Source organism: Heptranchias perlo, unplaced genomic scaffold, assembly GCF_035084215.1.
Source record: "Heptranchias perlo isolate sHepPer1 unplaced genomic scaffold, sHepPer1.hap1 HAP1_SCAFFOLD_43, whole genome shotgun sequence".
Lineage (NCBI taxonomy): Eukaryota > Metazoa > Chordata > Chondrichthyes > Hexanchiformes > Hexanchidae > Heptranchias > Heptranchias perlo.
The window spans coordinates 10,113,860-10,141,763 of NW_027139442.1; the positions used below are offsets into that span (position 1 = coordinate 10,113,860).

General features: G+C 44.1%; 1 protein-coding gene across 1 annotated transcript; it reads left to right on the forward strand.

The window, feature by feature from the left end:
• The first annotated feature begins 2,309 nt into the window (after positions 1 to 2,309).
• Positions 2,310 to 11,431, forward strand: LOC137312587 (EEF1A lysine methyltransferase 3-like). The gene is made up of 3 exons (XM_067979116.1): positions 2,310 to 2,465; positions 6,889 to 7,000; positions 11,034 to 11,431. The coding sequence occupies exons 1-3, from the start codon at positions 2,310 to 2,312 to the stop codon at positions 11,429 to 11,431; spliced, it is 666 nt and encodes a 221-aa protein (XP_067835217.1).
• The last annotated feature ends 16,473 nt before the right edge of the window (positions 11,432 to 27,904 follow it).

Genomic DNA, 27,904 nt, shown 5'->3' on the forward strand with positions numbered 1-27,904 from the left:
AAAGATAGTAATAGACGAAGTGAATGGGCAAAACTGTGGCAAGTGGATTTCATTGTAGGCATGTGTGAGTTCATCTACTTTGGACCAAAACAGGGTACATCAGTGTACTTTCTAAATGGTGAAAAGCTCGAAACAGTGGAGGTCCAAAGAAACTTAGGGGTCCATGTTCATAGATCATTAAAATGTCATGGACAGGTACAGAAAATAATCAAAAAGTCTAATGGAATGCTGGCCTTTATATCGAGAGCAATAGAAAACAAGGGGGTAGAATTATGCTATAGCTACAACAAAAACCCTGATTAGACCTCCCCTGGAGTACTGTGTTCAGTTCTGGGCACCACACCTCAGGAAGTATATATTGGCCTTCCAGGGAGTGCAGCGCAGATTTGCTAGAATGAGTTCGGGCGAAAGGTCTTCGACCTGAAACGTTAACACTTTTTCATTCTCCACAGCAATGGTCTGACTTGCTGAGCTTCTCCAGCACTTTTTGTTTCTATTTCAGATTTCCAGCTTTCGAAGTATTTTGCTTTTGATTTACTGGAATGATATCTGGACTCCAAGTGTTATATTACGAGGAGACATTACACAAACTAGGGTTGCATTCCCTGGAATTTAGAAGTGTAAGGGGTGACCTAATCGAAGTTTTCAAGATATTAATGGGAACTGATAGGGTCGATAGAGAGAAACGATTTCCGCTGGGTGGGTTTGTGTTAGGGTTAGACATAGCCTAAAATTAAAGCCAAAACTTCCAGGAGTGAGATTAGGAAACACTTCTGCACGCAAAGGGTGGTGGAAGTTTGGAACTCTCTTCAACAAAGGCAGTAGATGGAAGCTCAATTGTTAATTTTATTTCTAAGATTGATAGATTTTTGTTAACCAAGAGTATTAAGGGATATGGGGCTAAGGCGGGTATATGGAGTTAGGTTACAGACCAGCCATGATCTCATTGAATGGCAGAACAGGCTCGAGGGGATTAAATGGCCTCCTCCTGCTCTAATGTGCTTTCAGTCTGTGCATTGCCAATTCTCAATCCAAGAATGAATCTTTTTCAATTGCTGAATTACCTGATATTTAGGGATCTTCTTACTACAGAAATGAGGGTAACGATCGACAGGCTTCCGAAGCACAAATAATCATTGCCCCATCCTCCAGGTGGTGCTTTGTTAAACCAGGGATTTCCAAGCACTCCGACAGGGCACAGTTTGGAAACAGTTTTCCGGTTGGTAGAAAGTAACCCGAAGGCGGATAATTGAATATTTGCAGTTAGTTGTTGGCAAATAAATTGATTTCCATGTTCATTTTAAAATAAAAAAACAATTCAACCGTCCGGGTCAAAGGCATCAGTTTTAGGTGCTCTGTGCTGATGATAATTTGAAATGTTGCTGACCTTAAAACAGTGCAGCTTTTGGGCCGTGCAATTACACGGAGCCCTGAGCAGATCCAGTTACGTTAATTAGCTGATCACTGAGGGCTTGCCGGTACCTGAGCTGGAAACACAATAAACTTTAATTAAGTCGTCTCCAATCTCTCGCCTCTTCACCAACAAATTTGATAATAACACATTAACACAATATTCAAAAGTGTTTGGAATCTAGGCTGTTCCCCATCGATTCGTTGTAACTCGAGTCAGATAAGAAATGAATAAAGACACTGCGCAACAAAGCGCCGAGAGTCAGCGGCCTATCACATCGTCCCGCTGGCAGTGAGCAGCATGGAGCAGTGACTGTCACCACCACAGTGGGAAAAGGCAGTTACTGAACGGTGCAGCTGGTGAGACAGGTGAAGAACATGAAACTGGTCAAGAGTGGGCGGCAGAGAAAGGCTGCTCACCAACCCGGCCGAGGTTGGGTCGATGATACCACGGCTCGCAACAAAAGCTCTTCTGCCAGGTTTGTAAGCTGAGCAGCTCTGGATCAAAGGGAGTAACTTCACTAAAACAACAGTCGCAGTGTAAGGCAAACACCGTCCCTGCCTTCAGATAAAGGCCCACAGTTTCGGCTCTCTGCATACTGACTTTATTTGTTCACTTTCTTAATGAGGAACTTTCAGAAACTTTTGAATATTGTGTTAATGTGTTATTATCAAATTTGTTGGGGAAGAGGTGAGAGAAGGGATGCTAATTAATTAAAGTTTATTGTGTTTCCAGATCAGAGTTTGTATTGTTTTATCCACTGTCGGACAAGCGGACTGCACGCACCGAAAGCTGAAACCGAGACAGGCTCACATCCAGACCCCTGGACAAAACCTACCTGGAGACTGCAGTGGCTCAACAAGGATCAAAGCAGTACAGAGTGAGCTCAGAGAGGATAATGGAAACACAGCAGGAAAAGAAGCATTTCAGCAGCCCCGACTCCACGGAGGACAGCAACAAACTCGAAAGTCGCTATCAGTTTTGCGGGCACACTTTGAGAATCACTAGGGTCTCCAGCAATAAATTAGTGGTACCATCAATAATCTGGGAAGCTGTAAGTCCAATGTTTGGAGTAAATGTTTGGTTCTGATAGAGAGAAACCAAACTCAGAGATTCTTCCTTCCACGACAGCAACCGCCAACACCCCCACCCCCGCCATGTTGAGGAAGCCCGACTTGATGAATTGGTTTTGCAGACGAACATGCATAAGAACATCGGAATTACTAGAAGAAAGATTATTGTTCGCCGTCTCCTTTCCTGGTAGTCACATGACACAGTGAGAACCGAGTTGTAGACAAATAATAGCAATCAAACCGAATGAATTAGTCTCCAACAGACCCAGACATGAGGCGAGGAAAACCCTCCAGTGGTGGAGAGCTTTGGGAACCATAGGTCCAAAGTCACCTGTTCCTCCCAAACCTGCTCCACTCACCACATGTCATGTCTCCAATTAATCATCCGCCTGCCCACTCACTTCACCTGTCTATAACCCTGAGCAGACTCTTTGGATCCTCGTCACAGTTTACTTTCCCACGTATCTTTGTATCGTCAGCAAACTTGGATACATTACACTCGGTCCTCTCATCCAATTCATTAATATAGAGTGTAAAAAGCTGAGGCCCAAGCAGGGATCCTTGCGGCACCGCACTAGTTACAGCCTGCCAACCTGAATATGACCCGTTTATCACGACTCTCTGTTTTCTGTCCGTTAACCAATCCTCTATCTATGCTAATATATAACCCCCAACCGCATGAACCCCTTTTTACTCTTTTACTCTATCAAAACCGTTCGTGAATTTGAACACATCTTTTCAATCTCATCTTAAACTTCTCTGGTCTAATAGAACAATCCCAGCTTCTCCAGTCTCCCCACTTAACTGAAGTCCCGCACCCCTGGTACCATTCTATCAAATCTACACTGCACTGTCCCTAAAGACTTGACATTCTTCCTAACGTGGTGCCCAGGATTAGACACAATACTCCTGCTGCGGCCTCACCAATGATTTATAAAGGTTTAGCGTCACTTCCTTCCTTTTGTATTCTGTGCCTATTTTATAAATCAAGGGTCCCGCATGCTTTTTTAACAGCCTTCCCAACTTGTCTTGCCACCTTCAAATATTTGTGTTAGTACAACCCGAGTTCGTTCTGTTCCTGTACCCCCTTCAAAATGGTAACATTTTGTTTATATTGTCTCTTCTTATTATTCCGATCAAAATGTATCATTTCACAGTCAGTTCTCTGCGTTAAATTTCATCTTCCATTTGTCTGCCCATTTCCCTTGTGTGTCTGGTCTCCTGAAGTCTGTTCTTAGCCTCCACATTGTTTACTACATTTCCGAGTTTCGTGTCATCTGCAAACTTTGAAATTATACCCTCTATACACAAGTCCAGTTCATTAATGCATATCAAAAAGATCAATGGTGTAAATACCGACCCCTGGAGAATACATCCAGCCTGAGAAATAACCGTTCACAACTACTCTCTGCTTTCTGTCTCTTTGCCAATTTCATATCCACGCTGCCCCTGTCCTGTTAATCCCATGGGCATCAATGTTGCTAACTCATCTGCAACGTGGTACTTTGAAAATTCATGTCAACAAACACAACTGCACGAAAACCATCAACCCTATTAGTTACTTCATCAAATAACTCAATCAAGTTTATCAAACACGATTTGCCTTTAAGAAATCCGTGCTGACCGTTATTTATTAAAACATGTTTTTCCAAGTGACAATTAATTTTGTCCAAGATTATTGTCTCCAAAAGTTTCCCCACCACCGACGTTAGGCTGACTGGCCTGTAGTTACCAGGTTTATCCTTCTCCCCTTTTTTGAACAGGAGAATAACATTTGCAACCAGTCAGTCCTCTGGCACCATCCCCATATCCAAGGAGGATTGAAAGATTGTGGCTATAATCTTTGCTATTTCCACCCTTACTACCCACAACAACCTAGGATGCAACCCACCTGGACCGCGTGGCTTTTCTACTTTGAGTCCTGCCAACCTTTTTAGTGCATCCTCTACTATCTCTTCCTTTGCTGGGACATTGGCAGCATCCTCTTTTTTTGTGAATGTAGATGCAAAGTTTTCATTTCGTACCCAAGCCGCGACTCCACAATGAGTTCGTTCTTTTGTCGCTAATTGGCCCCACCCTTCCTTTGACTGTCCTTTTGGTAATTGTCTGTTTATAAAAGACTTTACTGTTCCCTTTTATGTTATCTGCCACTATTTTCTCGTACACTCTCTTCGCCCGTATTATTTCCTTTTTCAGTTCTCCTCTGTATTTTATGTATTCTGCTTCATTTTCTAATGTATTATGGTCCTGACATTGGTCATAAGCCTCCTTTCTCTGTTTCGTTTTACTCTCTATATTTTCAATTATCCAGTGAGCTCCAGCACTGGATGCCCTTCCTAACTCCCTCATAGGAATGTGTTTCGTTTGCGCCCGAACTAGCTTCTCCTTGAAGGCCTCGCATTGCTTATTTACTGTTTTTACAGCCAGTCTTTGTTTGCATTCAACATGGGCCGGATCCCTTTTCAACTCACTGGAATTACCCCTCAGCATGTTCACCTTTGATTGATCCCTGTCTCTTTCCATAACTACTCTACACCTAATATATACCATCCATGGCACCATGTTCTCTCTTCATACCATCCATGGCACCATTAAATTGTTTTTACCCTACAGGCCATATTTACCGGGTTTTCCTCCTCCCTGACACAATGTAATGGGTATATAACCTTCTTGTATCATGTCTTGGGTTTATACGTTCCAATTCACCATACCCTGGGTTTATGCCGTCGTTATCGTCATGTACTCGGTTTATACCCTAGCTGGCACAAAGTACTGAATGATGTATCCTCCATGCAATCGATATGGGGTTAATACTCCACCAGCACCATGTATTATGTTTAAACCCTCCTTGATCCCCTGCACTGGGAATCCACCATCCTTGACACTCTACACTGGGGATCCACCATCCCTGATCCCCTACACTGGGTATCCACCATCCTTGATCACCTACACTGGGTATCCATCATCCTTGATGCCCTACACTGGGTATCCACCATCCTTTACACCCTACACTGGGTATCCACCATCCTTGACACCCTACACTGGGTATCCACCATCCTTGACACCCGAAACTGGTTATCCACGATACTTGATCCCCTACACTGGGTATCCTCCATCCTTGACACCCTACACTGGGTATCCACCATCCTTGACACCCTACACTGGGTATCCACCATCCTTGACACCCTACACTGGGTATCCACCATCCTTGACACCCTATACTGGTTATCCACGATACTTGACACCCTACACTGGGTATCCACCATCCTTGACACCCTATACTGGTTATCCACGATACTTGATCCCCTACACTGGGTATCCTCCATCCTTGATCCCCTGCACTTGGTATCCACCATCCCTGATCCCCTGCATTGGGTATCCACCATCCTTGACACCCTACAATGGGTATCCACCATCCCTGATCCCCTACGCTGGGTATCCATCATCCTTGATCCCCTACACTGGGTATCCACCATCCTTTACACCCTACATTGGGTATCCACCATCCTTGACACCCTACACTGGGTATCCACCATCCTTGGTACCCGACACTGGGTATCCACCATCCTTGATACCCTACACTGTGTATCCACTATCCTTGGCATCTTGTGCGGTATATACACGATTGTTAGCACCGTGCACGAGGTATTTTTTTTATTTCTTCATGGGATGTGGGCGTCGCTGACCAGGCCAGTACTTATTGCCCATCCCCAATTGCCCTTGAGTATACACAATCCTTAGCACCATGCGCGGTGTATCCACCATCTTTGACAACATTCCCGGTGTTTCCACCATCATTGACACCATGCGCGTGGTATGCGCTATTCTTGACACCAAATATTGAGTTTATAACCATCACAACACGATGTTCAGATTTTTATATCTTCCTTGGAATTAAGTACTAGATTTATATATTCCTTGGAATTACTTACTGGCTTGCACCCTCCCTTGCGCCCTCCCTTGCTGCCTCCCTTGCACCTTCCCTTGCACCTTCGCTTGCACTGATCCCTGCACCCTCCCATGCTCGCACCCTTGCACCTTACCTTGCACCTTCCCTTGCACTGATCCCTGCACCCTCCCATGCTCGCACCCTTGCATCCACGCTTGCTCTCTCCCTTGCACCCTCCCTTGCACTCACCCTTGCTACCTCCCTTGCACCTTCCCTTGCACTGATCCCTTCACTCTCCCATGCTCCCACCCTTGTATCCACGCTTGCTCTCTCCCTTGCACCCTACCTTGTTCACTATCTTGCACCTTCCCTTGCACCTATCCTTGCACCCTCCCTTGCTCCGACACATGCTCCCTCCCTTGCACCCTCCCTTGCAACCTGCCTTGTAGTGTGAACTTGGATACAGAAAGTTGCAGCTGAACGAATTCTAACGTTAATACCATATTTTGTTTCAGGGCCTCGTTCTCTGCCGGTTCTTTGAGAAAGAGAAAATCAGTTTTTCTGGGAAGAAGATGATTGAATTGGGGTCGGGCACTGGGATCGTGGGGATTCTTGCAATCCTGCTGGGTGAGTTAAACTTTCCAAGCGATAGCACTTTGCATGTGTGAGGGAGCGCGATGAACTGTAATGGAATAGGACGGCTAGAGAATGAGAAGGACCATGACAAAGACTGGTCATTGGGGTGATTAAACCCCCAGTAATATGCATGTTTTGTGAACGCTGCAGTCTGATCTTCTTTTGAGGTCCTTACTGTTAGGAACATAGGAACAGGAGTAGGCCATTCAGCCACTCGTGCCTGCTCCGCCATTTGATGAGATCATGGCTGATCTGTGATCTAACTCCATATACCTGCCTTTGGCCCATATCCCTTAATACCTTTGGTTGCCAAAAAGCTATCTATCTCAGATTTAAATTTAGCAATTGAGCTAGTATCAATTGCCGTTTGCGGAAGGGAGTTCCAAACTTCTACAACCCTTTGTGTGTAGAAATGTTTTCTAATCTCGCTCCTGAAAGGTCTGGCTCTAATTTTTACACTGCGCCCCCTACTCCTAAAACCCCCAACCAGCGGAAATAGTTTCTCTCTATCCACCCTATCTGTTCCCCTTAATATCTTATAAACTTCGATCAGATTACCCCTTAACCTTCGAAACTCGAGAGAATACTACCCCAATTTGTGTAATCTCTCCTCGTAACTTAAACTTTGAAGTCCGGGTATCATTCTAGTAAACCTACGCTGCACTCCCACCAAGGCCAATATGTCCTTCCGAAGGTGCGGTGCCCAGAACTGCTCACAGAACTCCAGGTGCGGCCTAACCAGGGTTGACAGTTCTTCACCTCCAGTTTTGTTCTGTTTGATAGAGAATGCTTTCAAAGCACAGGACCCTTACCTCAGGTAATAAGAATGATGCCTCAGAAAAGTCGCAGCTTTCTGGACTCAGCCGCTCCACCTGCCATTATGGAGAAAGTCCCTCCTCCCATCAGAGAGCGGGATCTCAATTGAACTGCTGTTGATCTGTGAAAATCGAGTAAACGTAAAATTCCAGAAAATGAAAAAGTGAAACATTTGATCACATTTCTCCTTGAGCTGATGAGCTGAGAACTAGATACCTATCAGAAATGGCCTGGTTATATTCAATGTAATATTTGCTCAACATCCTGAACATCTGGACTCTGATCATATATTAAACGGGGAAGCTGTAGCTTTTGATCATGTTTTTGAGTCCTTGTGAGCTCCAGTCACGTTTCCAGCACCCAACTGATGGCCAAATTATATTCCATAAAACAGTAAGCATGCTTTAGAATAAAATAATGAAGCAGTCCGTGCCCGCATACAGCACAACCTGGACAATATGCAGGTTTGGCTGTTATGTAGCAAGTAACATTCGCGCCAGACAAGAGCCAGGCAATAACCATCTCCAACAAGACAGAATCTAACCAATTCCCATTTACATCAAACGACATTACCATCGCCGAATCCCCCACCATCATCATCCTGGGGGTCACCATTGACCAGAAACTTAACTGGACCAGTCACATAAATAGTGTGGCTGCAAGAGCAGGTCGGAGGCCGTGTATTCTGCGGCATTGCCTGAGGAATTACTGAAGGAAATAAACATTATGTCCTTATCATTATCATAATCGAACAGCCCCACTTGTGACCTTGTGATGGAGGGAAGGTCATTAATGTAGCAGCTGAAGATAGTTGGGGCTTGGTCACTGCCCAGCGATGTCCTCGGGCTGAGATGATTGGCCTCCAACAAACACTCTCATGTACCTTTGCACCAGGTATGACTCCAGCCACTTGAGAGTTTCCCCACTGATTACAATTGACGGCAGTTTTACGAGGGCTCCTTCGTGCCACACTCGGACAAATGCTGCCTTGATGTCAAGGGCAGTCAGTCTCACCTCACCTCTGGAATTCAGGATTCTTTTCCATGTTTGGACCAAGGCTGTCATGAGGTCTGGAGCCGAGTGGTCCTGGCGGAACCCAAACTGAGCATCGGTGAGCAGGTTATTGGTTAGTTCGTGCCGCTTGATAGCACTGTCGACATCTTCCATCACTTTGGCGATGATTGAGAGTAGGCTGATGGAGCGGTAATTGGCCGGATTGGATTTGTCCCGCTTTTTGTGGACAGTTCATACCTGGGCAATTTTCCACTTTTTAGTCGGATAGATGACAGTTCCGACTGGAACAGCTCAGGTCGGCCACCGCTTATTTTGGAGCACAGGTCTTCAACACGACAGCCGGGAGCCTTTGCCATGTCCATCAACTCAGACATTTATTGTTATCACGTGGAGTGAATGTAATTGGCTGAAGACTGGTATCTGTGAGGATGGGGACCTCAGGAAGAGGCTGAGAATGATCATCCACTTGACACTTCTGACTGGAGATTGTTGCAAGCGCATCAAACTTTTTTTTGCATTCAGGGAATCAAGGGATATGGGAATCGGGCGGGAAAGTGGAGTGGAGTTCGAAGAGCAGCCGTGATCTTATCGAATGAGGGAGCAGGCTCGAGGGGCCGTATGGCCTACTCCTGCACCTATTTCTTATGTCCTTATGTTCCCATGTGCTGGACTGCGCTCTTGTTGAGGATGAGAATCTTCACCGAGCCTCCTTCTCCTGTTAGTTGCTGAATTTGCGACCACCATTCGCGACTTGATGTGACCGGATTTCAGAGCTTTAACCTGATTGTTTGGTTTGGGGATTGCTGTACTCTGTGCACAGCATGGTGCTCCCTCTGTTGATAATGCATGGTGCTCTCACTGTTTATAATGCATGGTGCTCTCACTGTTTATAATGCATGGTGCTCCCACTTTTAATAATGCCTGGTGCTCTCACTCTTTATAGTGCGTGGTGCTCTCACTGTTTATAATGCATGATGCTCTAGCTGTTTATAATGCATGCTGCTCTCGCTGTTTATAATGCATGCTCCTCTCGCTGTTTAGAAATCATGGTGCTCTCACTGTTCATAATGTATGGTGCTCTAACTGTTTATAATGCATGGTAATCCTTTGCTGCAGCTTCACCAAGTTGGCAGCTGATTTTCAAATACGCTCGGTGCCGCTCCAGGCATGCTCTTCTACATTCCTCATTGAAACAGATTTGGTCACCCAGCTTGATGGTGATGGAGAAGTGAGGGATATGTCGGGCCCTGCGGTAACAAGATTGTTGTGGCATTCCATTATGCTGCTGCTTAGGGCCCATGGTGCCTCATGAGTGCCCGGTTTTGAGCTGCGAGATTTGTTATTAATCTATCCCACTCAGCAGGGCGGAGGTGCCACACGACACGATGGAGGGTTTCCTCGGAGTGAGGACAGTTTTGATTCTTTGACGATGTCAGACCGTTGCTTGACTAGTTTGTGAGTCAGCTCTCCCGACTTTGACAACAGTCCCCGATTGATAGCGAGGAGGAACTTGCAAGGTCAACTGGACTGGGTGTGCCTTTTTGTTTCCAATTTCGATGCCAAGGTCGCAGCTTTATCCATATTTTGATACCGCGGCGTGGCTCACAAGGCCACACGAGAGCGCAGTGATGCACCAACCACATTGGTGTTGGACTGGAGTCACACACAAACGAGATTGGTTAAGGACGGCAGGTTTCCTTCACTGAAGGACATTAGTGAACCTATTGGGTTTTTGCGATAATCGGATAATTTTATGGTCACTTTGGGGCGGATATTGACTTCGACCGGCAGTTTGAAACGTGTGATAGCTAAAAATAAAAATCGGGAGGAATGTTCAACAGGCGACAAACTCGTTGTTACCGGTTTTACGCTATGGCAGAAAGTCAATATCGCCCATTTCACGTTGACATTTTTGAATTGAAATCAAATTTTCGTGGTTGGATTTGAACTCAAGTTGCTGGATTTTTAGTTCACAGTTTTGGATTACTAAATCCAGTGAAATAACCGCTGTGCTGATGGAGTCGCTGAGCAATGCTGTGACACTGCACAAGTTCATCATTACATTTAACAGCCTTTGCTGTGTTAATCTGCTTTGCCCCGAATCCCTTTTGCCCACATTTACCATTTACAGGTTGGTGTCATAGGGAAGCAATAAGTGAAGATACGTCATTGCTCTTTAACATTCTTCTGGCAGGTGGAGATGTGACCTTGACAGACAAACCAGAAGTTCTGAATCAAATAGAACTAAACGTGGCCAACAATGTCCCCTCTTCAATTATCCAGCGGTCAAAAGTCTCTGCTCTCTCGTGGGGTATAAACCATTATCAATTTCCAACAGACTACGACATCATCCTGGGATCCGATATCGTCTACAAGAAACGTGAATACCACTTACTGCTAAAGACCCTACAACATCTGAGCAACCAAAACACTATAATTTACATCTGCTCGAAGATGCGTGAGTTCATGGGAGCCATGAATTTTCACGAGAAGCTCATTCCACAGCATTTTAACTCCGAAATTGTTCACAGTGTCCCAGAAAATGAAATCAACCTGTACAAAGTGACCAAAAAAGTTCCTGGCGCTTATTAAGGAGGAAATTCCAGAGAATAGGGTGGAGGCAGTTAAACGTCTCATAATGGGAAGACGCGAGGGGGAGAAGGGCACAACAGGCAAGAGTAAGAGGACTGGATGATGTAGGAGGAGGTTGCAGAGATAGAGGGATTGGGATTCCCATTTACTCTAACACCATAACCCTGACACCCTTACTGAAACCCTAAACCTAAACCTGAAACCCTAACCCTAATCCTGACGTTATAGTCCGAGCCAATCCCTCACCCGAGCCCAAGTCGGAGGCCTGACCAAAACGCGAATCCTATTAATGCCACTGTTATCTGACTGGAGTAATATTGGCAGGGAGGGTTAGAGTTTAGGGTTAGGAACCCTCTTTCGAGTCAGCTTCACCCTGTATCTAACTTCAGTCTAGCACTGCAGAACACATCACAGGAACTACACTTTTCCCCTCCTGAAGTGTTGCTCTCCCACTACATTCACGTTTGTGTGATGATTGCATCAACGGAAGCTCGTTTAAATTGACCCAGTTGAAGACTGCCGTAATGTTGTGCAGTCGAGAGTATATTACGAGATCAATACTTCGGCCCTCCCTCCCTAACAGCTTAGTGGGATACTCGGACTGCAGCCGTTCAAGAAGAAGGCTCACCACCACTTTCTCAAGGGCAACAAGGGAGGGGCAACAGATTCTGGCCTTGTCAGCGACGCCCACACCATGAGAATGAATATATAAAAAAAGAAAACTTGTGAAGTTCTCTGGTTCGAATTATTCCCTTTGCCGCATTTTGCAGTGAACGTCAATATATAAAGAACCAACACATTTACAAAAAGATTCATTAATGGGGACTTAGCTCAGTTTTAGCAGGGTACGAGCGAGACACACGTAACTGACATAGTTCCCTACCCCGAAACGATTTTAACCCTGGTGCGGGAGGGTATCTGTCACACTGTGACACCTGGTCCTCCTTTTGTTTGGAGGCAGTATTGTACAGCTGGAGGCAGTACAGCGAGATACAGGATAGTGCAGCTGCAGGCAATACAGGTAGGCACAGGCTAGTACAGCTGGAGGCAGAACAGCGAGATACAGGATCGTACAGCTGGAGGCAGTACAGCTGGGCACAGAATAGTACAGCTGGAGGCAGTACAGCTAGGTACAGGATAGTACATCTGGAGGCAGAACAGCTAGATACAGGATAGTACAGCTGGAGGCAATACAGCTGGGTATAGGATAGTGCAGCTGGGGGCAGTACAGCTAGGCATAGAATAGTACAGCTGGAGACAGTACGGCTTGGTACAGGATAGTACATCTGGGGGAAGTGCAGTTAGGTACAGGATAGTACAGCTGGAGACAGATAGTACAAAAGGAAGGAAGATATCCTCATCCTTTATAAATCATTGGTTGGGCCTTAGCTTGAATACTGTGTTCAATTCGGGGCACGGAACCTCAGAAAGGGTGTCAAGGCCTCAGAGAGGTTGGAGAAGAGGGTAACTAGAATTGTCCCAGGAATGAGGGAGTCTCGTTATGTGGAGAAACTGGAGAAGCTGGGATTGTTCTCCTCAGAACTGACTTGGTCGACTGGAGATTTGTTCGAAGTGTTCAAGATCATGAATGGTTTTGATTGCGTCAATAAGGAGAAATTGCTTCCAGTGGTAGACGGGTCGGTCATCAGAGGACAAAGATTTAAGGTGATCGGCAAAAGAGCCAGAGTCGACATGAGGAAACATTTTTTTATGCAGCGAGTTGTAACGATCTGGAATGCACTTTCTGTAAATGTGGTGGGTGCATATTCAATATTAACTTTTTAAAGGGAATTAGATAAATACTTGAGGAAAAAAAATTACAAGGCTATATGGGAAGAGCAGGGGAATTAGACTAATTTGATAGCTCTTTCAAAAAGCCGAACAGGCAAGTTGGGCAAATAGTTTCCTCCTGTGCTGTACCTACTATGATACTGCGATACGATGTGAAAGAGTCAGCAGGAATCTCAGTTCAGTGGCCAGACATCTAAAGCTGTGGCAGGTACACGCACAATGAAATAATATTTCATAACAGTGATAACCAATAAATACTTTGAAATCTCAGTTCAACTGAACCATGTCATTGGGGAGAAAGAACAATGCACTGACTCGTTGTAATACTGAAACCGTGAGCTGTCTCGGTATGAATCACTGAAAACATATTCATAGAATCATAGAATCATAGAAGTTACAACATGGAAACAGGCACATCGGCCCAACATGTCCATGTAGCCCAGTTTATACCACTAAGCTAGTCCCAATTGCCTGCACTTTGCCCATATCCCTCGATACCCATCTTACCCATGTAACTGTCCAAATTCTTTATAAAAGACAAAATTGTACCCGCCTCTACTGCTGGCTCTGGCAACTCGTTCCAGACACCCACCACCATTTGAGTGAAAAAATTGCCCCTCTGGAAACTTTTGTATCTCTCCCCTCTCACCTTAAATCTATGCCCCCTCGTTATAGACTCCCCTACCTTTGGGAAAAGATTTTAACTATCTACCTTATCTATGCCCCTCATTATTTTATAGAGTTCGATAAGATCACCCCTAAACCTCCTACTCTCCAGGGAAAAAAGTCCCAGTCTATCTAACCTCTCCCTATAATTCAAACCATCAAGTCCCGGTAGCATCCTAGTAAATATTTTATGCACTCTTTCTAGTTTAATAATATCCTTTCTATAATAGGGTGACCAGAACTGTGCACAGTATTCCAAATGTGGCCTTACTAATGTCTTGTACAACTTGAACAAGACATCCCAACTCCTGTATTCAATGTTATGACCAATGAAACCAAGCATGCCGAATGCCTTCTTCAACACCCTATCCACCTGTGACTCCACTTTCAAGGAGCTATGAACCTGTACTCCTAGATCTATTTGTTATATAACTCTCCCCAACGCTCCACCATTAACGGAGTAGGTCCTGGCCCGATTCGATCTACCAAAATGCATCACCTCACAATTATCTAAATTAAACTCCATCTGCCATTCATCGGCCCACTGGCCCAATTTATCAAGATCCCTTTGCAATCCTAGATAACCTTCTTCACTGTCCACAATGCCACCAATCTTGGTGTCATCTGCAAACTTATGCCTCCTAAATTCTCATCCAAATCATTAATATAAATAACAAATAACGGCGGACCCAGCACCGATCCCTGAGGCACACCGCTGGACACAGGCCTCCAGTTTGAAAAACAACCCTCTACAATATATTTCAGGACAGGTTAGTTCCACAACATGGTACATTTAAGAGCTCCTCGTGGTATGATGCCACGCCTTAGCCCAATCATCTGATTTGAGGGTATTTAGTACAGAGAATTAGCCAATAACATTCTCTGGGCTGGATACACATAGTTCATTGCATATATAATGCAGCTGCCACAAGACCAAAAGCGTAGCAAGTTTATACACCAGATAAACTGGTAGAACAGAACAGGCGGCTCTGTAAAAGATGATGGGAGAAGAAAATTGCAAAGTTCAGCAGCAAAGTTAAAACCGATTTACATCATTAACGGATGAGATAATTGCTTATCCGGAACACCAACGGATGCAAGAACAGGGTAGTTATTGCGTTTTATCCAAAACATTACTGGGTATTGGGTCAAGTTTATCAAGCCTCAATGGGGGAGCATTTCGGGAACAGCGATCATGTTATCTTAATTGTAAACAATTTTACAACACCAAGTAATAGTCCAACGATTTTTATTTAAAATCTGCAAGCTTCCGAAAGCTTGTAGATTTCAAATAAAAATCGTTGGACTATAACTTGGTGTTGTAAAATTGTTTACAATTGTCAACCCCAGTCCATCAGCGCCATCTCTACATCATGATATCTTATGGTTTAGATTAGTTACGGAAAAGAACGGGGAGCAATCCAAAATAAAAATACTTAATTGGAGGTCGGCCAAATTCAGCGGGTTGAGAACGGATATGGCCCGTCTAAATTGGAATCAAACATCGGCAGGCAAAACTGTAATCGAACAATGGGGAGCCTTAAGGGAGGATATGGTTCGGGTATAGCCTAGGTTCATTCTCACGCAGGAAAAGGTAGGGCAACAAAAGCCAGAGCTCCCTGGATGAAGATAGAGATAGAGAATAAGATGAAGCAGCAAAAGAGGGTGTATGACAGATGTTTGGTTTATAACACATGTGAGAACTAGGCTGAATCTAGAAAGTAGAGAGGGGAAGTGAAAAAGGAAATGAAAGGTGTAAAGAGAGAGTATGAGAAAAGACTGCGGCCAACATAAAAGGGAATCCAAAAGTCTTCCATTGGCAGATAAATAGTTAACCGGTCGGAAGAGGAGAGGTGGGGCCGATTAAAGACCAAAAAGAAGATCTATGCATGGAGGCAGAATGCATGGCTGAGATACTAAATGAGTACTTTGCATCTGCCTGTAACAAGGAAGGAGACACAACATAAGTCAGAGTAAAAGAGGAGGTCGTTGAGATACAGGATGGGCTAAAATTGATAAAGAGAAGGTACTCGAATGGCTGGCTGTGCTTAGAGTGGAAAAGACACCGGGTTCGGATGGAATGCTTCGTAGGTTGCTGAGGGAAGTAAGGGTGGAAATTGTAGAGTTACTGGCCATAATCTTCCAAACATCCGTAGATAAGGGGTGGTGCCTCAGGACTGGAGAGTTGGAAATGTTACACCCTTGTTCAAATAAGTTTTTGAGGATAAACCCGGCAACTACAGACCAGTCAGTTTAACCTCAGTGGTGGGAAAACTGTTTGCAATTAAATTCCGGGACAAAATTAATAGTCACTTGTACAAGCGCGGATTAAAAAAGAAAAGACAGCACGAATTTGTTAAAGGAAAACGGGCTAAACTATCTTCATTGAGTTTTTTGACGAAGTAACAGGGAGGGTCGATGAGGGTAATGATGTTGATGTTGTTTATATGGACTTTCAAAATGTGATTGATAAAGTGCCACAAAATAGGCTTAGCCGCAAAATTGAAGCCCCTGGAATAAAAGGGGCAATGCCCGATATGAAATTGGCTAAATGACATGAAAAAGAGAATAGTGGTGAACGGTTGTTTTTTCGGACTAGTGGAAGGCATACAGTGGTGTTCCAGAGGGGTCGGTGCTAGGAACACTGCTTTTCATGGTATATATTAATGACTTGGACTTGCGTGTATAGGACACAATTTCAAACTTTGCAGATGAAACAAACCTTGGAAGTGTACTGAGCAGCAAGGAGGATAGTGATAGACTTTAAGAGGACACAATCAGGCTGTTTGAATGGGCGGATACATAGCAGATGAAATTTGATGAAGAGAAGTGCGAAATTATACTTTTTGGAACGAAGAACGAGAAGGGGCAATATAAACTAAAGGGTACAATTCTAAAGGGGGTGCAGGAACAGAGAGATCTGGGGGTGTATGTGCACAACTCTTTGAAGGTGGCAGGACAGGTTGAGAAAGCGGTTAATAGAGCATATGTGATCTTGGGCTTGAAAAATAGAGGCACAGATTACAAAAGTATGGAAGTTATGTTGAACTTTTATATAACGCTGATTAGGCCAAAACTGGAGCACTGTGTCCAACTCTGGGCACCAGAATTTAGGACGGATGCGAAGGCCTCAGAGAGGGTGCAGAAAAGATTTACTGGAATGGTTTCAGGGATGAGGGACTTTAGTTACGTGGATAGACTGGAAAAGCTGGGGTTGGTCTCCTTGGAGCAGAGAGGGCTGAGAGGAGATTTGATAGCGATGTTCAAAATCATTGAGGGGTGTAGACACAGTAGATAGAGAGAAACTGTTTCCATTGGCAGAAGGGTGGAGAAACGAAGGACACAGATTTAAGGTGATTGGCAAAAGAACCAAAGGCGACAGGAGGAAAAACTTTTTTTACGCAGCGAGTGTTCATCTTACGTAATGCGCTGCCAGAGAGGTTGGTGGAGGCAGATTAAATCGTGGCTTTCAAAAGGGAATTGCGCAAATACTTGAAGGGAAAAAATGCAGGGCTACGGGGAAAACGGCGGGGGAGTGGGACTCGCTGGATTGCTCTTGAAGAGAACCGCCACGGACTCGTTGGGCCGAATGACCTCGTTCTGTGTTTTAAACATTCTATGATTCTATGATTCGAAGGTCCTTTTGGACTCGCCTTACCTTTACACAAAGACAGGAAAGACTTTCTTTAACTCAGAAAAATCTAATGCTCCGCATAATATACAATTCAATGGAAGAGAGCATGTACCGTTTCAATGGCTCCCAACCCCAGCTCGTCCAGATGTTTTCAGTGAAACGATCTTTAAACATAAACCCACACTTGGGTCATTTCCTGCATCCGTCTTAAGTGAAATGAGACTCAATGATCTCGACGCCTGACGTTTCCCTCCGACGAAGTTTAAAGACTGAAACATCCTTGCTGGCCTCTGCTACAATGTGCCTGAGCATTCTAATCCCTTCCAACTGTCGGCTTCGTGATTGATGAGCGGACCGTTCGATAAACGGGCACCTGAAACAGGAAGGATGGTTGTCGTCCATCAGTGCTTCCAATTACTTTTGGAGATAACTCTCATATCTCCACCCCCTCGAACTCTCTATCTCGGATGATAACAAATAACCATTAATAGGTTAAAGCCGAGCCTTTGAGAGGCAAAGTGTTGAAACAAATTGTCACAAAGCTGTGACATTCAATATCTGCCGCTGTCTGCAGACAAGGTCTTAAATTCTTAACACTGCTGGATCTCCTCATGCATCTAATTTTTTCCAACAAACGTTGCTCCTTAACTCTCTGAGGCCACTTTTATGTCAAAGAACTACTCTCGGTAATCCTGCACCATCAACACACAATCGGTTCCGAAAACCATGGTCACCTGTTCTGAAAGAAGAAAACAGAAAATCCACTGTTGCTGTTTTTGAGATCCCAAGGGGTTTATTGCATAACGTGCATTTGTCAATTCCTGATTTCCTTCCAAGAACGTGGGGAAATAGCCACTAAATGAAGAAACTCAAAAATATAATAATGCCTGATATATGTTTACATTCTGCAATAGAAAAGTTTTTTGCTTCGTGAATATTTACACAGAGTTAATATCATACTAGGAAACAAATCTAAATCAGCTGCCTGAGGAAGGGATTAACTTCTCGGCAGTGAAGAACAAGAAGGTGGACCCAGATATCATCAGACTCACGAAGCTTGCGTCACGCTGCTTTCACATCAAATTAAAAATGTTTCTGAATGAAAAAGAAACAAACTCAATTTTATCCCCCCCCCAAAAAAAAATAGTCTTTGTGCCGTGAAGCAAGAATAACTTGCACAAATATCCTAATGCTATTAAATCGTGGAAAATAAATATCAGCTTCTTTTCGACTTCCAATTTTCAAAACATGAGCTGTGAAAGAACTGAAATGTTTTTACCAAACTTTTGCTTCTTTTGGAATTGAAAATCTGTTAAAACAAGCAGAAATCATTAATAACATCAATATTATCTTTAAACACATTCCTGTCAAGGAAGACAGCATTTTAGTTCATACATCTCATATAAAGAAAAGTAGGTTGTGTCTGCACTTGTGCCTAATAATTTCACTCAACCTTATCCACCTCAAATCATTAAGTCCTTGACAAAAGGGTAACGAGGGAGAGAGTAGGGCCTCTTAAGGATCAACAAGGTCATCTATGTGCGGAACCACAAGAGATGGGTGAGATCCTGAATGAATATTTCACATCGGTATTTACGGTTGAGAAAGGCATGGATGTTAGGGAACTTGGGGAAATAAATAGTGATGTCTTGAGGAGTGTACATATTACAGAGAGGGAGGTGCTGGAAGTCTTAACGCGCATCAAGGTAGATAAATCTCCGGGACCTGATGAAATGTATCCCAGGACGTTATGGGAGGTTAGGGAGGAAATTGCGGGTCCCCTAGCAGAGATATTTGAATCATCCACCGCTACAGGTGAGGTGCCTGAAGATTGGAGGGTAGCAAATGTTATGACTTTGTTTAAGAAGGGCGGCAGGGAAAAGCCTGGGAACTACAGACCAGTGAGCCTGACATCTGTAGTGGGTAAGTTGTTAGAGGGTATTCTGAGGGACAGAATCTACAGGCATTTGGAGAGGCAGGGACTAATTAGGAACAGTCAGCATGGTTTTGTGAGAGGAAAATCATGTCTCACGAATTTGATTGAGTTTTTTGAAGGGGTAACCAAGAAGATAGATGAGGGCTGTGCAGTAGACGTGGTCTACATGGACTTCAGCAAAGCATTTGACAAGGTACCGCATGGTAGGTTGTTACATAAGGTTAAATCTCATGGGATCCAAGGTGAGGTAGCCAATTGGATACAAAATTGGCTTGACGACAGAAGACAGAGGGTGGTTGTCGAGGGTTGTTTTTCAAACTGGATGCCTGTGTCCAGCGGTGTGCCTCAGGGATCGGTGCTGGGTCCGCTGTTATTTGTTATTTATATTAATGATTTGGATGAGAATTTAGGAGGCATGGTTAGTAAGTTTGCAGATGACACCAAGATTGGTGGCATTGTGGACAGTGAAGAAGGTTATCTAGGATTGCAACGGGATCTTGATAAATTGGGCCAGTGGGCCGATGAATGGCAGATGGAGTTTAATTTAGATAAATGTGAGGTGATGCATTTTGGTAGATCAAATCGGGCCAGGACCTACTCCGTTAATGGTAGGGCGTTGGGGAGAGTTATAGAACAAAGAGATCTAGGAGTACAGATTCATAGCTCCTTGAAAGTGGAGTCACAGGTGGATAGGGTGGTGAAGAAGGCATTCAGCATGCTTGGTTTCATTGGTCAGAACATTGAATGCAGGAGTTGGGATGTCTTGTTGAAGTTGTACAGGGCATTGGTGAGGCCACACTTGGAGTACTGTGTACAGTTCTGGTCACCCTATTATAGAAAGGATATTATTAAACTAGAAAGAGTGCAGAAAATATTTACTAGGATGCTACCGGGACTTGATGGTTTGACTTACAGGGAGAGGTTAGACAGACTGGGACTTTATTCCCTGGAGAGTAGGAGGTTAAGTGGTGATCTTATAGAAGTCTATAAAATAATGAGGGGCATAGATAAGGTCGATAGTCAAAATCTTTTCCCAAATGTAGGGGAGTCTATAACGAGGGGGCACAGATTTAAGGTGAGAGGGGAGAGATACAAAAGGATCCAGAGGGGCAATTTTTTCACTCAAAGGGTGGTGAGTGTCTGGAACGAGCTGCCAGAGGCAGTAGTAGAGGCGGGTACAATTTTGTCTTTTAAAAAGCATTTGGACAGTTACATGGGGAAGATGGGTATCGAGGGATATGGGCCAAGTGCAGGCAATTGGGACCAGCTTAGTGGTATAAACTGGGCGACATGGACATGTTGGGCCGAAGGGCCTGTTTCCATGTTGTAACTTCTATGATTCTATGATTCTATAAATTCAAAAATGCCAATTTCATTTATCTGATAATCTCATGTCTGGAACAAAAAACTCTCATCGAATTTACAATAATCAAAATTTCACCGTAGGCAAAATAAAAGTCTGGTTGTCACAATGTAATAAATTAGTTTACCTCAATAGCTCCAATTTAATTCAGCAATATCTTCAACTTAACTTAAATCGGAACAGATAAAATTATCAAAATAGCACGTGCTCACAAAAACATAAAACATTATTTCATCTTTATTTTTGATGTTTCTTCAGGCCCCTTTCCAATTGAGAGTAAAAAGTACTGAATACAACTGAAGAAAAAGTTACCCTTCACAGCTAAACAAAATCTTTGTAACATTCTTGCACGACAGGCTGAAAAAGAATGTGTCGCCACAGCAAGTGGCACCAAAACATTCACACGGGCTTTTAAAGTAACAGACCGCTGCAAACAAAATAACTTTCGTAGCTTGTAACTAGAAAAGGGATTTGGTCTTCCCCACTCTCTTTCTTCATTATATGATAAATTAATTTCCCCTTTTTCTCCCAAACCAATATTCGCAACTTAACCCCATTCTGTACTGATTCGAAGTCTCAACCTCACAGTTTGTGCCCTGACCCAAACCTGTTAACTCCTGGACAATTCTTAACATACTTCTCTGCCCTCCACGGCGCTCAGATTCTTTTCAAAAAGTTCCCCTGATTGTCTCCATTGTTACTGTTGTATTGGAGGGAAAGCTCTTGCTCCCGCTGAAACAGTTTTCCTACCTTAATGGACTGGGTTCAGCACCTTGTCCATCCGAGGCATTTAGTTTCACTCAATCCATATTATCGCAGGTCAAGGTCTGACGCCGCAGTCGCCAGTTTATAAGTTTGATTCAGACTCGACACCAATTGGTTGGGATTAATCCTTTATCGAATATAAGCAAGTATCAACACACAATGTTTCGGGCAATATTATTACAAAGAAGGACACGATAATAACCGTTCGTCTTGCTTTGGATAGAAACTGTAACCCTCGGGTGGCTGCTTATCTCTCTCTCTCTCTCTCTCTCTCACACACACACACACATCGTCCTGTGCTTTCATAAATACAAGTGTTAAACTAGAATTCTTTATATCGCTCATTTCATGCAATCTCTCCCTTATCTTTATTTCTTATTCATATTCCTTGACCTCTGTCAGAACTGCTCATGATATGTGCGGACCCAAGACTGCGATATTTCGACATGCCCAAGGTCTACATATTCTCAATTTATTCTCAACGTCGCCTATTATATTCAGCAAAATGCTTGAACCCTGCAATGTAAACAGCTTCCATCATCACCTCGCTCAGTCTGACCTTCTGTATTCTGGATAAGTTTTAACTCACCCATTTCATGATCCTCAGCGACTATCCTCCGATTCCCATCGATCTTATGTTTATAAGCGGGTGCTCCCCACCATCACAGAAGCGAGTCTTCAGCCAATTCGATTCACTCCAGGTGACATCAAGAAAGGGTTGAGTGAAATGGATGCAGCAAAGACTATGCGCCCGGCAACATTCCGACTGTAGTGCTGAAGACTTGTGCTCCAGAAGTCGCCGCGCCTCTAGACAAACTGTTCAAGAACAGCTACAATATTGGTATCAACCTGACAATGTGAAAAATTGCAGAGGTATGTCCTGTCCACAAAAAGCAGGATAAATCCAATCCTGCCAATTAATGCCCCATCAGTCTAATCTCAATCATCAGCAAAGTGATGGAAGGTGCCGTCGACAGTGCTGTCAAGCGGCATTTACTCACCAATAACCTGCACACCGATGCTCAGTTTGGGTTCTGCCAGGAGCACTCGGCTCCAGACCTGATTACAGGCGTGGTCCAAACATGGGCAAAAGAGCTTAATTCCAGAGGTGAGGTGAGAGTGACGGCCCTTGACATCAAGGCAGCATTTGACCGAGTGTGGCACCGAGAAGCACGAGTAAAATGGAAGTCAATGCGAATCACGGGGAAAACTCTCCAGTGGCTGGAGTCGTACATAGCACGAAGGAAGAAGGCAGTGGTTGTTGGAGGCCAATCATCTCAGCCCCAGGACATTGCTGCAGGATTTCCTCAGGGCAGTGTCCTCGGCCGAACCATCTTCAGCTGCTTCATCAATGACCCTCCCTCCAGCATAAAGTCAGAAATGGGGATGTTTGCTGATGATTCCGCAGTGTTCAGTTCCATTCACAACCGATAAGATAATGAAGACAACATGCAGGCTTGGGCTGATAAGTGACAAGGAACATTCGCGCCAAACAAGTGCCAGGCAATGACCATCTCCAACAAGAAAGAGAGTCCAACCACCTCTCCTTAACATTCAACGGCATTACCATCGCCGAATACCCCACCATCAACATACTGGGGGGTCACCATTGACGAGAAACTTAACTGGACCAGCCACATAAATACTGTGGCGACAAGACCAGGTCAGAGGCTGGGTATTCTGCGGCGAGTGACTCACGTCCTGACTCCCCAAAGCCTTTCCACCATCTACAAGGCACAAGTCAGGAGTGTGATGGAATACTTTCCACTTGCCTGGATGAATGCAGCTCCAACAATACTCAAGATGCTCGACACCATTCAGGACAAAGCAGCCTGCATGACTGGCATCCCATCCACCACCCTAAAAATCCACTCCCTTCACCACCAGCACACCGTGGCTGCAGAGTGCACCATCCACAAGATACACTGCAGGAACTCGCCAAGGCTTCTTCGACAGCACCTCCCAAACCCGCGACCTCTCCCACCAAGAAGGACAAGGGGAGCAGGCACAAGGGAACAACACCACCTGCACGTTCCCGTACAAGTCACACACCATCCCGACTTGGAAAAACAACGCCGTTCCTTCATCATCACTGGGTCAAAATCCTGGAACTCCCTTTCTAACAGCACTGTGAGAGAACCTTCACCACACAGACTGCAGCGGTTCAAGAAGGCGGCTCAACGCCACCTTCTCAAGGGCAATAAGGGATGGGCAATAAATGTTGGCCTTGCCAGCGACGCCAACTTCCCATGAACAAATAAAAAATGACCCCTTTATTCCCAATCTTTGTTTCCTGTTAGAAAGCCAATCCATTATCCATGCGAATATGTTACCTCCTACCTCAGTCGCGGAACATTTGGATAAACATAATTTAATAGGACAAAGCCAGCATCGCTTTACGAAGGGGAAGTCATGTCTGACAAATTTGCTTGAGTTCTTTGAGGACATAACGTACAGGGTGTATAAAGGGGAACCAGTGGATGTAGTGTATTTAGACTTCCAGAAGGCATTCGACAAGGTGCCACATAAAAGATTATTGCTCAAGATAAAGAATCACTGGATTGGTGGTAATATTCTGGCATGGTTGGAGGATTGGTTATCTAACAGGAAGCAGAGAGTTGGGATAAGTGGTTCATTCTCGGACTGGCAACCAGTAGCCAGTGGTGTTCCGCAGGGGTCGGTTCTGAATCCCCAACTCTTTACAATTTATATTAACGATTTGGAGGAGGGGACCGAGTGTAACATATCAAAGTTTGCAGATGATACAAAGATGGGAGGGAAAGTGGAGAGTGAGGATGACATAAAAAACGTACAGGGGGATATAGACAGGCTGGGTGAGTGGGCGGAGATTTGGCTGATGCAATACAATATTGGAAAATGTGCGGTTATGCACTTTGGCAGAAAAAATCAGAGAGCAAGTTATTATCTTAATGGCGAGAAACCGGAAAGTACTGCAGTACAAAGGGATCTGGGGGTCCTCGTGCAGGAAAATCAAAAGGTTAGTTTGCAGGTGCAGCAGGTGATCAAGAAACCCCAACGGATTGTTGGCTTTTGTTGCTAGGGGGATAGAATATAAAAAACAGGGAGGTATTGCTGCAGTTATATCAGGTATTGGTGAGACCGCACCTGGAATACTGCATACAGTTTTGGTGTCCATACTTAAGCAAAGACATACTTGCTCTCGAGGTAGTACAAAGAAGGTTCACTCGGTTAATCCCGGGGATGAGGGAGCGGACATATGAGGAGAGGTTGAGTAGATTGGGACTCTACTCATTGGAGTTCAGAATAATGAGAGGCGATCTTATTGAAACATATAAGATTGTAAAGGGGCTTGATCGGGTGGATGCGGTAAGGATGTTCCCAAGGATGGGTGAAACTAGAACTAGGGGGCATAATCTTAGAATAAGGGGCTGCTCTTTCAAAACTGAGATGAGGAGAAACTTCTTCACTCAGAGGGTAGTCGGTCTGTGGAATTTGCTGCCCCAGGAAGCTGTGGAAGCTACATCATTAAATTAATTTAAAGCAGATATCGACAGTTTCCTAGACGTAAAGGGAATTAGGGGTTACGGGGAGCGGGCAGGAAATTGGACATGAATTTAAATTTGAGTTTAGGATCTGATCAGCCATGATCTTATTGAATGGCGGAGCAGGCTCGAGGGGCCGATTGGCCTACTCCTGCTCCCATTTCTTATTTTCTTATGTTCTTATGTTCTCCTACACCGTGAGCTCTTATTTTGTGCAGTAGCCTTTGATGTGTCACCTCATCAAAAGCCTTCTTGAAATCCAATGGCACCACATCCACAGGATTCCCTTCACCAATTTGCTGGATACTTCCCCAAAGAACTCTAATAAATTAGTCAAACACGATTTCCCTTTCACAAAGCCGCGTTGACGCTGCCTGACTGCATGGAGATTTTTGAATTGCCCTGCTATAACATCCAAATTGAAAGATTCGAGCATGTTTCCTATGTCAAACGTTAAGCTAACCGGCCTATACTTTCCGGCTTTCTGTCCCCTCCTTTCTTGAATAGAGGATTTACATTTGCTATTTTCCAAACTGTTGGGACCCTTCCATAATCTATGGAATTTGGGAAAATTAATACCAATGCATCTATTACCTCTGCAGCCACTTCTTTTAAGACCCTCGGATGAAGTCCGTCAGGACTTGCGGACTTGTCAGCTTTTAGTTCCAATATTTTTTTCAAAACCCTTTCCTGCTGGTTGTAAATGTATTCAGTTCCTCCCTCCCTTTCACCTCTTGATTCACAATTATTTCAATATATAGCGAACAAATAGAGGAGAATTGCCCTGCTCTTCTTCGAAATATTGCCAAGCGATCTTTCACGTCCACCTGCGAGGACAGACGGGGCCTCATCTGAAGGACCGCTGCACCAGCAGAGCAGCAGTCCCTCAGTGCTGCACTGAGAAAGAGACAGAGACAGAGGCACAGAGACAGAGAGATTGACAGGGAAACATAGAGGCATATCGTATCCGCTCTATCGCCAAGACCGACTACTACCACCTCCGTAACATCACCCGTCTCCGCCCCTGCATCAGCTTATCTGCTGCTGAAACCTTCATCCAGGTCTTTGTCAAATCATGATTCCAAAATTGCAATGCTCTCCTGGTCGGCCTCGCTTCTTTCAGCCTCTATAAACTCCAGCTCATCCAAAAGACCTGCTGCCCGTAATTTGGCTTGCGCCAAGTCCCGTTCATCCATCACCCAGTCAAACAGCCTTTTTTCTCGACTATTTTTATCACTAATATAAAAAAGTGTTCAAAGTAATTTTTAAAAACATTGTTTTTAACGCTCCTATGATTTTGCACCAGGATCTTTGCTCTCATCAGTGTTCAGGATATTAATCTTTCATTTCTGGAACCTCCGGGACAGTCCTAGAGGGCTGGGAATCCATCAATTAAATGAAAGAGGACAGAAATAGAGACTGAGAGAAACAGAGAGGGAGATAGAGACAGAGACAGAGACAGAGATAGTGAGAGGGGCAATGAAACAGAGACAGAGCGACACAGAGACTGAGAGACATACAATATCCGCTCCTTCATCAGGACCTCCTATTTCCACCTCTGTAACATTGAATCAACAGTTGTTGCATTGGATATTGTCATGTTTCATTGTAATATTCGGGTACTGGATGTAGTGAGTGTAACCATTTTTATCTGCAAAAGACCGTTTCTTGCTGTTAGTTTTCAGTTTTGGTACAATAATAAAGGAGCTGTCTCTACTGTACTGTATCCAGGCTGGAATTAAAGAACGAATATCTACCAATCATTGTACCCTGTTTGTTGAACTGTTCTAAATAAAGGAGATAATTGCTTCTATTTGGAAGAAGCCGACCGTATTCTGCTTACTACAAGTATTAACAAGTATTTGTTAACAGAGAAGACTGGCACAGACGGCAACATTTAGCCAGTAAACCATCAGATAATCATTACAAACCAGGGATTAGGGACTTTAGCCAGTAAAACATCAGAAAATCATTACAAACCAGGAGGATCATAGCCTTCACCCAGTAAACGATCCGGGAATTAGCAAAGGCCAGGGATTAGTGCCTTCACCCAGTAAACTATCAGTGAATCAGGGCAGACCAGGGATCACGACCTTCACCCAGAAAACAATCAGGGAATCAGCACAGACCTGGGATCAGGGCCTTTCAAATTTCCAATAAAATTCATTTGCATCACTATAAACATACAATATTCAATAAACCAACGTAATCGGGCAGCGTAATAGAACGTAATCATTTTTTAACATTTTTTTCCATTAAAAAGTATTTTTTGATATATTTAATAGTGGTAACCTGGTTAAGTTTTATTAATACAGCTAAAAATAAGGTTGGTCACCAACAATAATCATTTAATTCGTGTTTACAGTCCTCCACCTGTGAGTAACCTGGTTTATAATCACTGAAAATGACGTTGAGTGATAGAGTCATAGAAGTTTACAACATGGAAACAGGCCCTTCGGCCCAACATGTCCATGTCGCCCAGTTTATGCCACTAAGCTAGTCCCAATTGCCTGCACTTGGCCCATATCCCTCGATACCCATCTTACCCATGTAACTGTCCAAATGCTTTTTAAAAGACAAAATTGTACCCTCCTCTACTACTGCCTCTGTCAGCTCGGTCCAGGCACTCACCACCCTTTGAGTGAAAAAATTGCCCTTCTGGACCCTTTTGTATCTCTGCCCTCTCAACTTAAATCTATGCCCCCTCGTTATAGACTCCCCTACCTTTGGGAAAAGATTTTGACTATCTACCTTATCTATGCCCCTCATTATTTTATAGACTTCTATAAGATCA